This window comes from Pteropus alecto, unplaced genomic scaffold (assembly GCF_000325575.1).
Source record: "Pteropus alecto unplaced genomic scaffold, ASM32557v1 scaffold164, whole genome shotgun sequence".
Lineage (NCBI taxonomy): Eukaryota > Metazoa > Chordata > Mammalia > Chiroptera > Pteropodidae > Pteropus > Pteropus alecto.
Window position 1 is genome coordinate 6,601,041 of NW_006439568.1, and position 13,662 is coordinate 6,614,702.

General features: G+C 39.6%; 1 protein-coding gene across 1 annotated transcript in view; it reads left to right on the forward strand.

The window, feature by feature from the left end:
• The window catches only part of SNTB1 (syntrophin beta 1), a gene marked incomplete at its 5' end in the record, with an annotated part of 199,453 nt that extends 192,166 nt beyond the window's left edge, over window positions 1-7,287 (forward strand). The window contains 2 exons of the mRNA XM_015592951.2: window positions 1,684-1,874; window positions 4,342-7,287. Of these exons, the coding sequence (XP_015448437.1) occupies window positions 1,684-1,874; window positions 4,342-4,434 (284 nt within the window). The remainder of the gene's footprint in view (window positions 1-1,683; window positions 1,875-4,341) is intronic.
• Between the last annotated feature and the right edge of the window lie 6,375 nt (window positions 7,288-13,662).

The following is a 13,662-nucleotide window of genomic DNA, read 5'->3' on the forward strand; positions in this document are numbered from 1 at the left end:
CAAAACGAGGATTCAAGATGGAAAACCACAACTATGTCCATACCATTGTCCTCGGTCGCCCTTGGACTGGAGGGTGGCAGAGGTCTAGGGCCTTTCTGAGAGGATAACAAGATTTACCGAGGGGCTCTGTCCAGAAGGACTCAAAGACCTCTTAGAGAACGCAGCCTTGGAAAATATCAGCTTAGTTACAAGTTGAAAGTTGCCTGCGATGTGTGGGGGGAATTTGTTTTAATCAGAGCTTCAATTAGAAGCCACCTCATTCTGTGAGCAGATGGAGACCCCATTACTTCCCCCACACTCTGAAGCCCCCACCCCCACTGTTATTACTCTCTTTCCCAGGTCCCTCTCTGCATCCTTCCCTACCCGAGGACCCGAGTGTGAGAAAGATGCATGGCACAGAGTGGAAAGAACTTGAATTTTGAAATCTGAACCACCTGGGCTGTGACACGTTCACCTCTCCGAGCTGTGCTCTTTCCACTGGTCACATTAAGCTAAGGTCCTGCTACAGAAGTGTGTCGTCGGTGAAGTGCAGCGTGGTCTATGAGGCTGAGCTGAGCTAATGCTGGCAGAGTCAGAGACGCGCTTACTCGTACTCCTCCCGAACTCCGTCCCAGCAAAGAAAATGTCCTGCTGTTCCTAAGGGGCTTCTAGACGCACACAGTGGCCTGAGCCGACTTACTTGCCAAGGCCTCTTAAATGTGGTGGTGTGTGTGGCAAAAAAAAAAAAAAAAAATCTAATCTGATACTTGTTAACCCTTTTCAGAACTCTGATCGAGGACTTTAAATACTCAAGTCTTCCTAAATGGGAACTCCGATTCTGGTGGGAGTCTCCCCATCCACCTCATAAGCTTCAAGCACTGGCCTCTTTTCCTAAATGTGATGAGGACTGCAGATAAAAGCTGGCACCTAACCTGATCAAAAGGTTTCAGTTCTGTTCCTTTGGATCAGCGGGCACCACGGGGACAGAACCTGAGGTTCTCAGGTGCCACGCTGGGCAGAGCTTTTCTAGGACCCAAGATCATCAGATTATCAGGGACATTTAAAAAGCATTCTTTTCTATTTATAAAATGAGCTTTGTTTGACTTTTTAAAAATTAGATTATCTTTGAAGTACTCGCTCCTGAATTCTAAGCTGTTATATTTGTTAAATCTGGTAATGTTAACGGGGGAAATGCTTGCTTTGGTAGAGATGACATTGTGTGTGTGTGTGTGTGTGTGTGTAATGACGATGATGATGATGATGATGATGATGATGATGATGATGATTCAGAGGTAGCTTACTCTAAACCAGATGTCAATTTTTTTCCCGCTTGAGACAAGGCCATTGGAAAGCAAGGACACCTACCTACCTGTGTGTTATCAGATGGTCAGATCAGGGCCAGAGCCCAGATAAAATTCAGTAAATCCCAGCAAAAGGAACTTCGTTCAGTTTAATCCCCTTAGTTTCATGGGGCAAGTTAAATGACAAGATCAAAATCAACCCAAGAAGAATATTTTCATGAACAATTACTAATTTTTATCTTTCAAAATGAATTTGTGGCTGGTCCCTGGGACCGAGGAAATTCAGAAGCTAAGTGCCTGGGAAAATGGATTTGCTTCCGTTGTTCATAGTTCATCCTCTCTCTCTCTCTCCCTCCCTCCTTCCCTTTCTTCCTCCCTCTTTCTCCCTCCCTCTCTCTCTCAGCCTGCACTTACAAAAACCAGGAGTGCCGTTTGGCCATACATTACGACAACGGATTTTCTATTACCACTGAACCACAGGACGGTGCCTTTGCCAAGACAATCATACAGGCTCCGTATGAAAAGCTGAAAATGTCTTCAGATGATGGAATCAGAATGCTGTATTTAGATTTTGGAGGCAAAGATGGAGAGATCGTAAGTGCGCTTTTTTTTAGAAAGGGTAATTTTGTATATCACGATATGTGACATACCTATAATGGCTCAAAAACACAACGGTGCCTTGCATGTATTCAGCATTTGACTATTAACGAAGTTCTTGCAGGTTCATGTCTTACTCGATCCTTGAAAAACAGTGATCGGATCCAATTTTTTTCAGTTCTTAACTTTGGTCTCATTTTCCACTAGAATCCTACCTAAATATTTGAATCAAAGGAAATAATCCTTTACAAAGTCAGCATTAAATTCTTCTCAGATAGGGTCCCACCAGGTTCAGATTATACCTTTTTTTTTTTTTTTACGTTTTAAGCATCTTATCTAACCTCGCTCAGTATTGTGTTAGGTGTCAGGGATGCAGCGATGTAAAATATGCAGTCCCGGCCTCCTGGATGGTCTCAGAGGAGCAGAGAGCATAGAGAGCGAGAGGTGGGTAGGAGGGGCTGGATGAGGGGGCCGCGGGGGAACAAAGACTGGTCAGCTCTACCCAAGAGGGGAGAAGGCCAGACAAAGGCCCAGAAGTTTTGGGCTAATGTCAAATAATGTCCAACAAAACAAGCGGATTTGTGAGTTACGGCAACATTTGTACTTTCCATATCAATGCAAATAGCTCCTGTGTTAATTCAGTTTCCTGTGACCGTTACTGCCCACCGTAATGAAAAGGTGTATTCGTTCAGTTCCACTGATGGGTGAGAACTGCATGTTCTTCTGCTTTCTAGCAAGAGTAGTTCTTGACTTTCCTCAGGAAGACATAGCATCTCATTTAAACCGTGGAATGTAGAACTTCGAAGAGGACCTTGATTTTACAATAAGCATTCTATGTGTAGGTTGATAACTAATCACTGGGTTAGTCAACAAACATTTATTGACTTATACTTGGTAACAGGGAGGGGGGAATATATAAAATGAAGAGGTAAATCTCAATTTTAAAGATCCAGTAATTTCGGTTCACCTTCTGGCCTTCTACACTCCCTCCTTCCCCAAACCCCATCTCCACAGTTATTTCCTTCATTTCTGCCGTGGGACTTTATTGATCATTCTCTGAAAACCAATGAACGTTACCTAGTAAGGGATGACTGAAAGGGCCAGGACCACACTTAGAATTTTGAGTATCAGGGCCTTTCGTCTCAAAGTTTCAGCACCACTGGTCTAAAACACGTGATGCTACTGGCCTCAGCACAGAACCAGACTTCTTACTATGGGTGCCATAGGCAGTCACGATGAAGTTGACATCTTGTAGCTGACAGCTGATCTGAAATTACTTTCTGAGAACATTTTCCAGCTAGTCATTCTTCTCTCTTTTAGAACTAATCACCAATTGTCTTGGGCAAGTACTTTAACTCCTTTGGGTCTGAGTCTCCTCACCCATAAAGTACAAGGATTGAAGTTGGTCATGTTTAAGGTGCCTTCCAAAAGTTGCGTTCTGTGTTAGTGAAATAGAATACTGTGAAGTCCTGACTCTGGCATCAGATAGAATTGCATTTGGGTCCATGCTTTCTCTATCCTGTATGATCTATGATCTCAGAAAGTTTTATAACTTCTCCAAATCTTAGTTTCTCATAGAAAACAGAGATAATAATAATAGCTATCCCATAGAGATTTTGTGAGAGTTAAATAAGATAGTGTATAGAAAATATTTAGCACGGTGCCTGGTTCATGATGTGTAAAACCTTGACTTTGCCAAATACTATACATTCAGGTTATTATTTTCCAGTATTTCATCATCAGAACAGAATTGGGGATGGCAAATGAGAATTGAGAATAACCTTCCAGTTCTCCTGAATTAGATCAGGTGATCAAAATTCAACCTGACTCTGATGCTCTGGCCATATGCTGGGAGATGAGGCTTTAGAAGGGGCCTTGACAGACACGTGAGGTACATGCTTACAGCAATTCAAGAGTACAGGACAGTGAGGACACAGCTGCTTAGCAGCATGAGTTCTGTGTTTTGGAGTTTTTAAGAAAATTTCACATACAGTATCTCATTTAATACTCTGATTATCCTGTGAGTCAGGTAGGATCGAAAAAAATTTTAAGTGACTCCAAGGTTCTACATCAAAAAGCGTTAGAGCCAGGACTCAAACCTAATCTTCAGATGTGAAATTTAGTACTACTTCATGCCGTACCTCATCCAACACAAGCATCACGATTGTGATACCAAAAATAGTTTAGACAGTCAAGAAAGGCAACATCAGTGTTTATGCCATTGGTATACATAATTTTACAGAACCCATTTCGAAAAAAAAAGTGATAGATGAGATGTAAGGAATAAGTTCAAAGAGTTGTTTTTTTTTTTTTTTAATCTCATTGAGGGGCAAGGATTTAAAAACATGAATTGTTCCAGTTAACTATTAAAAGCAGGAAGTGTACAGATCCGTTTGATGTGTAAATCTCTATTCTGTATCAAGCATTAATTTAAAATGTCTCATGCTCTCTTTTTAAATTTCAGCAACTGGACCTTCATTCCTGCCCCAAGCCAATCGTTTTCATCATTCATTCCTTCCTGTCAGCTAAAATTACAAGACTGGGCTTGGTGGCCTGAACAGAGGGGTGACTTGCCTTTGCGATGCCACCAGAAAGTGTGCCATCAGACACCATTTGCAGTGAGCGATGCGCCAGATGTCATATGCCACAGTCAGCTTTAGATCCCAAGAGTCCTGCTTAACTGTCCCAGACTGCTCTGTCAATTTCACCAACTACAAGGGGATACCCTAGGAAAACACAAGAAATATCAGAATAAAACTTGTCTTTTTAGAACAGTCAGTGGGTAAAGAGGAGAGGGTGACTGGAAGTACACAGCATAGCTTTTGACAATCACGGATGTGAACATTAGAACAGCATGTGCAGATGTAAATCATACCAGTGTCTAGGCTACTGGCTCACCCGGGTAAGCAGGGCTGGACAGACGAGAAATGGACGTTTTCACCTCTCTCCTCCCCAGTAACAATGACCCCTTGTTTTGTTGTGATTTATTTCCTACTTCTCAGTTGACTTTCGCTAGTAAGGAAAGAAAAGTACTTCAAAGGGAAACCCACCTTTTATTTAAGTATGAAGCAGCTGTTACTTTTTCTTAATGAATTATCTTTCAATGATGTAGAAAGATTCTGAAGTGTTCTCATTAGCACATGCTGAACAGGAATTGAATAAAGCCTCAGATAATGATCTGAGCTGTAAGCTGGTGGAATCTGAGCCAAAGTAGACTACTTAAATTGAAAAGCTTTGCTGAAGAGTGGTGTGCATGAAAGATGCTTAATTCTGGGCTGCACTCACACCAAGGTCTGCTATCATAGAGCCAAGATAGCTTTATTTATAGAAAGTAAATGATGGATATATTTTTTAAAGATTCTCATTTGATAAACATATATATAACAACTCACGTGGGGTTAACTAATTATCCTCATTTTGTGGTTTTCAGTGGAAGCACTAAGCAATTTATTGACCCTTGTTTCTGTCTGTGCTTGTATGCATGCATTTTTGAACCAGTAATAGAGCAGCCTCATATACTTCTGGATGTTGCTGGGTTTTAGCTATAGACCCAGCGTTATAATCAAATCTATTGATAGCTTCTGCAGCTCTTTCAGAATTCCAGGTAAATATAATGACCTGATATTTTTCTACAAGAGTATTTTCAGACACCATAAAGCGTATTACTGATTTAATGCTTTTATCTTTCAAAAAAAATTCACTCAAAATATACCTATTATTTGATTTGGGAATCAGTTTTCTCAAACCTTAAAATTAGCTCTAGAATTTCTGTAAGCATCTGTAACCCTTCTTTCCCCTGCAGTTTAAATAGACAAAGGTTCTGGGTTAGATTTGTGTGTTTTTTTTTTTTTTTGAATTGTATTTTAGCGAATACCTATGCAAAGAGCTTTAAAAAGTGAAATGGGGTTAAAGGAATGCCATGCTGAAAGATTCTGAAGTGTTCTTATAAGCATATGCTGAGCAGGAATTGAATAAAGCCAAGCTTTAGAACATTGATATTTTTTCTTTTTTGGTTTCCTATTTAAAATGCTGAACAGTGAAGTCCCAGACTTACAATTGTAAGGAAAGCTTTGATGCATTTGTAAATTATACTGCACTCTTTCATTATATATTTTCAAAATCACTGGAATGTTGTTATACAAGAGAATTATACTTGTGTATTGTAAATAACATGTTAAAATACATATATTAATGCCAATAGTTTAATTCAACAATATGTAATCTAAGGTGCTCAGTAGTACATGAAGTATGAGTTAATTACTCATAATTAAGTTGCAAAGATCCTATTATATATTTATAGACAAATTAAAATGATCATAATTACAAATATTATTTCTTCATCACTTAAGTTTTGGACTGATTAATATCTGGGTGGGGATCAACAGAAACTACATGCTCTGCATTTATAAAAACTTAATTTAAATATTTATATTTTAGAAAAAATATATTTGAATAAAATTAATGCATTTTCTGAACTAAAGTGTGTTATTAGCAAGAAACAGAAAATTTTACTAAGAAAATTGTATATATGAATCATTTTATTTTCTTCCAAGTTAGTGTATCATATCAGAGTGGCTATGATGAATCAATTTTGAATATTCATTCTTTTCTCATTCTGAATTCAACAAGTTACAATGACTTTACACTGTAGATCTTAATCTTGTCTTGATGTGTGTTATGAATGTTTGGAATGACACAAACTCCTATGTCTGGACCATTGCCTGGGTATAGTCGATGAATCAACTGGGTCATTCTGGGAATTTGTTTCCGCCCAGTATGCTCTGTGCTCAGTCCATTTCTTATTTGAAACAATGAATTATTAAATTCACAATGTTTGTCCCTTTAAGGGCAAACCAATACAAACGAATGGTTTTAAACTGTACTTAGTGGGAAGCTACCCACTTGTTAGAGACCTGGTTAGGTGAGTTCTTTGGTGTGGTTTCAAATCTTTAGACTATCTCATATGGATTTAAAGAAGGCCAATAGAAAAAGATAGATACCAATTTTTTTTCCTGACTTGAACAAGTAGGAGAAATAAAATCAAACACCTATTAAAAAATACCCAGGCAGAGGCCATTCAATTAATTCTATCATTTTGATGGGATTAAAATGCCGAAAGATGCATGCTCCTTTGTCCCAAAGCTTGTTGACCCTCCTTGGCTGACGTCAGAAGGAATGATCTTTAATGGTCAGAAAGATTCTCCTAAAATTAACATGTGGGGCCTTTTTGGCCCTTGTTCTACAAATATTAGATACTCTGTCTTGAGGGTTTGGAGTGGGGTGAGGGAGTAATTTTTGAATGTATCTTGAGTTAAAAAAAATGTGCCTATGTTTATAGCACCATGGATATCATGTAAAATTTATATATGACTTAAATAAATATTCAGCTGAGTATGGTGGACTGGCTGATGGTTTGATGGTAGCCCCAGAGGGACATGGGAGTGTGATGACACAGCCTCCTATTTTCTTCCTCCAAGACTGGCCTTTAGAAGGTGCTAAAGGGTAAAGGAGATGCTGTTAGCAATTTTATTATTTTTTTTGCATTATTTTTGTGTGTATAGTTTTAGGATGGATCTTCACCTGGGGCTTAGGGATCTCATTTTTAACTAAGTTTCCTTGGGATTCAACTACACACTAAGTTCCGAATACTTGAGTTCTCTATAGTACAAGAACTTGATTTGTCTTTAAATTGGTTGTAAGAAATGTAACAGGCTCGGGTTGAGAAGTCTTTTTACTATTTGAAAATTTAGTATTGAGATTACATTTAAAACTGTAGAATCTCAGCTTTGAAGAGACTTTAGAGGTCATCAAGCATATAATTTCCTAAAGTTTATTTAGAATTTTAGCTGTACTACCTTAATATACGATTTGCTAGCAGTATAGAAACATAGCATGTACATATAAAAATGAAGATACACCAATTAAAATTTTAAAAAAGTTTGTACCACCTAAAGTCATCCCATATACACTATGGTCCTGGTTCTACATTTGGGGAAATGATGACCTTATATAATATTCACTAAACTGAGGAATCTTCCTGAGCACACCTGGTAGTTGTTTATCCCACCAGAAACAGGTAATTCCCAGCAATAGGGAGCTCCTCATCTCCTGAGGCTGCCCATTTTATTGCTGGGTGGCTACAGTTGCTAGAAAGTTCTTAACATTCTTAGAGTCAAAACTTATGTCTGCCTAACTTTCAGTCATCGTCCTGTTCTACCTTAGAAAACACTCAAAGTCCAATCTTTTCCACATGAGTGTCCTATATAAAAAGACAAATCAAGGCTGGGGTCTACTAGGTAATATAAAATGATCTGAAAATGGCTTTAAATACAACGTTTATAATTCCTCATTTTCATCTTGAAAATACCAATTGGCCAGGACTAAAACCTCTCAGAATACGTAGTGGTGGGAAGTCTAGGGAAAACTGGCATTTGTACACCCATCAGCAGGTGCAGATTTAGCAATAATTTGGAAGGCGATTTGGCAATATCTATAAAAGTTTTTAAATATACGCACCTTTCAACTTATGGGACTTTACCCTAGAGATACAGTTGTGCGAGTGCTCAACAACTAATGCATGAGGATCATCTTGGGAGCACTGTTTGTAACAAGAGGCTGAAAAGGTCAATGTGACCACCAAGAACTAAATAACTCCTGGCATACCTGTGCAGTAGAAGAAAAAGGAAAAGAAAAGAAAAAAAATTAAATCATTTCTTCAATTAAAAAAATATATAAACAAATAAATAAATAAAAAGAAAGAAAAGCCTAATTAAAAAAAAGAAAAGTGGTTCTCTTTAAAGAGTGGCACCGTTGGGGCACTTGGAACTCTGTACTCATGTTGTTTTGTTGTCAGGGTGATGGGGGGTGGGAACTGTCCAGAGCTGGGAGACTTTCTGCCATGTGAGGACAGTCCCTGTGTCCATGGAACCATTTCCCACATAATTTTTGTGTCCTCTGAGTTATCCATGTAGGTGAAAAATATGTGTATAATTATCTGAATGCAGACTGACTACATTTTACATTTTTTTGATCGATTGAATATATTTTGAATTTTCTTAGTATGCAACAACCTTGTATATGGAAGACTGTGTTTTTGCCTTGCATAAGGCATCTTATAAAAAGTTTATAAAAACCAGTCACAGGTAGCAAGCATGTACATGGTACCTGAGTCACTGACCACTTTTACATGTGCCTCGTTCATGCTGAATCTAGGTAAAAGTCAAATATTCAACAACTGCATTTTTGTCTTGTAGTGTAGCTGTATCCTAGCATCTCCATATTGAAATGCATATTATTTTATTATCATTCCTTTTCTAAAAGTCTTTACCTTACTGTTAGGAGATATCAATTTTAAAAAGCCTGAGTGCATGTAGGTTATATTACTGTACTGGGCACATCCTATGTCTCTCATCAAATACCCTCAATGCCATCATGTGTCCTCTTAAGACTCTGAGCTGCTTGCTCAACCTTAGGTACCGCCACAGCCAGCTCTGCTTGACCTAAGTTCTTCTGCCACTTATAGCTAACTAATTGGTTGCCTGGAAATGCAGCCTCCCCTTATCTCTCTCCTCAGCTGCTGCCAGGCAGCCAGGCTAAGGAGATGCATACTTGAATTTCTGGGTTGTCATCAATTCCAGACTTGGATCAAAGGACACACTCTAGGGCCTGAGAACTGGTGTCCTGAGCGGCTGGTAAAGGTAATGACCTGAGTAACCCAGAACTGCAGGGGATTTAAAGCTTTGTCAGCCAAACATGAAAACAGATAGGACCTGAGAAGATAAGCGATCCTTTTCTTCATCCTGTGTACTTCTCTGAGACATGGTTTCTCCATACATCATACATCCTGCGAGACATCCCATGACAAAGAAGACACCTGCTGAGTGACTGGTTGTGTCCCTTTGGGCCTCAGGAAAGTGACCAGTGCAGTAATGTATCACCCTGCCGTGCCTTCCTGCCTTCTCTGCCCTTTTCCAGTGCCCTGGAATCGGACCTCCTAAATAGAGCATCACCTTAATTCTTGTCTCAAGTTTTGTTTTCTAGGGAGCTTGGCCAAAGACCTTTATTTATTAATTTTACCTGATGACAGCAAAGGGGGCACTAAAAATCTTTCTTATGAAAGGGGTGTTGGGTCTGCTCAGTTGAGAAACAACAGACACATGGTAACATGCTTGTACTTGTATAAAAATGTCTGCGAGGCCAAAGTAACAAAAGGCCTCTTACTACCAGCCACTGCGGGAAATCGCGGCCAGCACGTTAGGGGTGACCTTAAGACTCCTCTCCATTATGTGAACTTCTTAAACGTGCAATCTAAAATCCTCTTTTGAAAAAGATTTTCTTTTCATGAGTAAATAATGTTCTGATAATGGCGAATAATCTTTTCAAGTTGTCTATAAAATCTTGAATAGAACTATTTGAACATATGGCCAGAGAAATTAATTATCATGTCACCTGTGGTCTTCTAAATTACACTAAATGAGATTTCACTAGGGGAAGCAAGTCTAATGTCTCATTAACATGACTAAACCATGTCCACAGAGGGCATGGTTTGTATAACAGAAAAGCAGTAGGATCCTCTACTTTGGCCTTTTATCCTCGGTTCATTTTTTTCTTGGACGTAAATAAGGCCTTTTCTTGGAAGAGTGTATGACTCAGTATGGAGAACATTGCTCAGACAGTGCCACAGCAAGAAGAGGAGGGCAGAGGTGGAAGATGGTGAAAAATGACACCCAAAAGAGACGGGAGACAGAGTAAGAACTGACACACGGATCAGCCCGTCCACTGAGGAGAAGGCATCCCATGGACAAGGCCTCTAACCCCGATGCCAGTCCCAGAGGCAGAGCCCACTGGCCTGATGGCTGAGATTCTGCCTAGGCTTGGACCAGGGCCTGGCAATTTTGAAAGAAAACTTTGTTCTTCCCAAGAAACAAAGCCAGTTTTATTTTCAGCAACTTTCAACTATATTCTTGGGATGAATAAAGCGTATCTCCTCTCAAGAACTGAAAGGGAATGCCCAAGACCCTCATTAATTGCAGCTTCTCTGTTTTGTAATTCTCACCTGCACCCGGGGTGAAGGAATCGCTTCCTCTGCAAGTTTTCTGCGTCTCCTGAGAAAGGCAAATCCAGTCCAAAGAGGAGCTACTTCTTTTTTTGCAAGTCGGGCCTTCAGACTAAGACCTTAATCAATGAAGTTTTTGCAACCTTCCTTCTTGCACTTGGCCTCTCATTGAATTCTCCAACGTGAATGGAACCAAAAGTTTACGCAAAACGAACCACCTTACAACCTGGTAGCTTAGAACACAGTGACGCATTATTCTCGGTATTCTGTGGGTTGGCTGGGCAGTTCCTTGCTGGCTTTGCCTGGGTTCATTCATGTGGCTGTATTTAGCTGGAGCCCTGTGTTGGACTGGGAGATCCAAGATGCCTCCCTCACTGTCCTGCAGCTGGTGCTGCCAGATGGGGCCCCTCGGTCCTCTTCCATATGGCCTTTCACTGTCTAGGAAGCTAATTGGTTCTTTTATGTGGCTCCTACAGTCAGAACAAGGTTCTACAAGGAGCAAACCAGAAGCTGCAAGGTCTTCGAGGCCTAGATTCCAGCTCACACCATGTCATTTATGTCACATGGTCAAACCAAGTCACACTGCCAGCCCAGATGCAAGGCCTAGGGAACAGAGTCCATCTCCTGATGGGAGGAACTCAAAGCATGTGGCTATATTTAACCTACTACATTCCACAGTCTGGCCATGATTATGTTCATTCTCCTATATGCAAAATGTGTTCATTTCTTCCTAATATGAGCTAAAGTCCAGTATTTCATGATCTTCATCTGGTCCAGATAAGAATGAAACTTCCTAGGGTATGGCTCTCTAAAATCCAGAATATTGTGACCTAATTAATTGAACTAGTTTACTGCCATCCATACTTATCCAACATACAATGGTGAGGGAGGGGCAGGGTCACTGCAGCTGATACTTCTTTTCATTAAGGGACTAATCATTAGTCCATAGTAATCCTGGCATCCAGCTAGCATACGTCACCAGTTCTCACTGTCAGGGGCAGGGAATGTGACACAGGGTTCGTTTCTGCTACCTGGGAGTGGTACTCTACTCCATCATTCCTGGCTCTGCCCTGTGGGCTCTTGGCTCTGACTTTCTGAAAAGTCTTTCTTATCCATAAGAAATAGTCCCTATTTGCAACTGAAGAGTTTTCTCATCCTTCTATCTATTGGAATTTAGTGGCCAGGAGGCCTCTTTTCATTTTAATACAAATTCTTTAAAACTTTATGAATTTTCTGTTGCCAATAAAACTCAATGGAGAAAGTATAGTCTTTTCTATAAATAGTGATGGGACAACTGGATAAATATATGCAAAAGAATGAAAGTGAATCTTTTCTTCACACCAAAAATTAACTCAAAACAGATCATAGACTTAAATGTAAGCAAGAAAACTATAAAGTGAAAAGACAACCCATAGAATGGGGAAAAATAGGTGTAAATCATACATCTGATAAATGAATAGAACTCAGGACATAAAAAGAACTCATACAACTCAACAATAAAAAGACACATAATCCAATTAAAAAATGGTCCCAGGCTTTGAGTGGACATTTCTCCAAAGAAGATATATAAATGGCCAATAAGCACATGAAAAGATGCTCAATGTCATCAGTTATCAGAAATCAAAACTACAATAAGATACCATTTCACACTTCATATCATTTGTCACATCACTTAAATCCTTAAATATTTCTAAGGTCTTAATAAAGGACTATGGAACCACACCTCTGGTGTGGTCTTTTTCCTGAGGCTATCTCTTACTTTGAGAATCTTTTGCCACTGGAGATACTGGAAATGGGAAGTCATTTTATTTTCCAATCCGGAATGCCCTAAGCCCTCAGCATCTCTTTTAAATTCTGCTAGCGAACAAACAGTTTCTTCTTTGGCTCATCTATCTTTTCCTGTATCATTTCCTATTCACCTAAACAAACAAACAAATGCTCCCTTGACACTTTCAAAATTCTACCTGCAGATAACCTTAACTGGATCTTAAGTTCATAAGGTACAACTTCTCTTTTACAGGTTATACAGGCAACAGTTTTGCAGAATGTATCACTACATAATACAGCTGAGCTAGATAGATGGGCCCAGTGGCACCATCTTTCCCAAGAAAAAGGGTCTCATTCTAAACTTCTCATTTTACAAAGTGTGAGCTTTCATTCAGCATTATTCCCAGCACCAGTAAACAACTCCCCAGAATAGCTGATGTCTAAACTCAGCCTTTACCCTCCTTCCCATATGCCTTTCCAGGTCCCTGTATAAAGACAGAGCAACTGGTCCGCTGGGTCCCTCTCCCGGAGCACAGCCCCAAAGCACGTGCAGCTACGCTTCAGTCCTCCCGCCTCTTCTTCCATGAGTTTTAGCTTGTACCAAGTGGTGTCTGCCAGATGTTCTTGCTCAGTGCCATCTCGGGGTCAAAGGAACACCATAAACAAAATGACAAAGAGCTATTACCCTTAATATATAAGAACGCTTACTAACCAGTAAGAAAAAGTCAAACTATTCAAAATAAAAACGAGCAATTAAAGAGTGGCCAACATATTAAAGAAATGTTCCCCCCTCACTATTTTTAGTCATCAAAACAAACAAACCAACCAAACAAACAACAACAACAAAAAACCAGGGACTTTGACGGTGGCTATAAATTAATTCCTCAGAAAAGCAATTTGGAAATATTGAGCAAAAATCTTAAGATCCACAAATTCCACTCCTAAAAAATATATAACCAATGA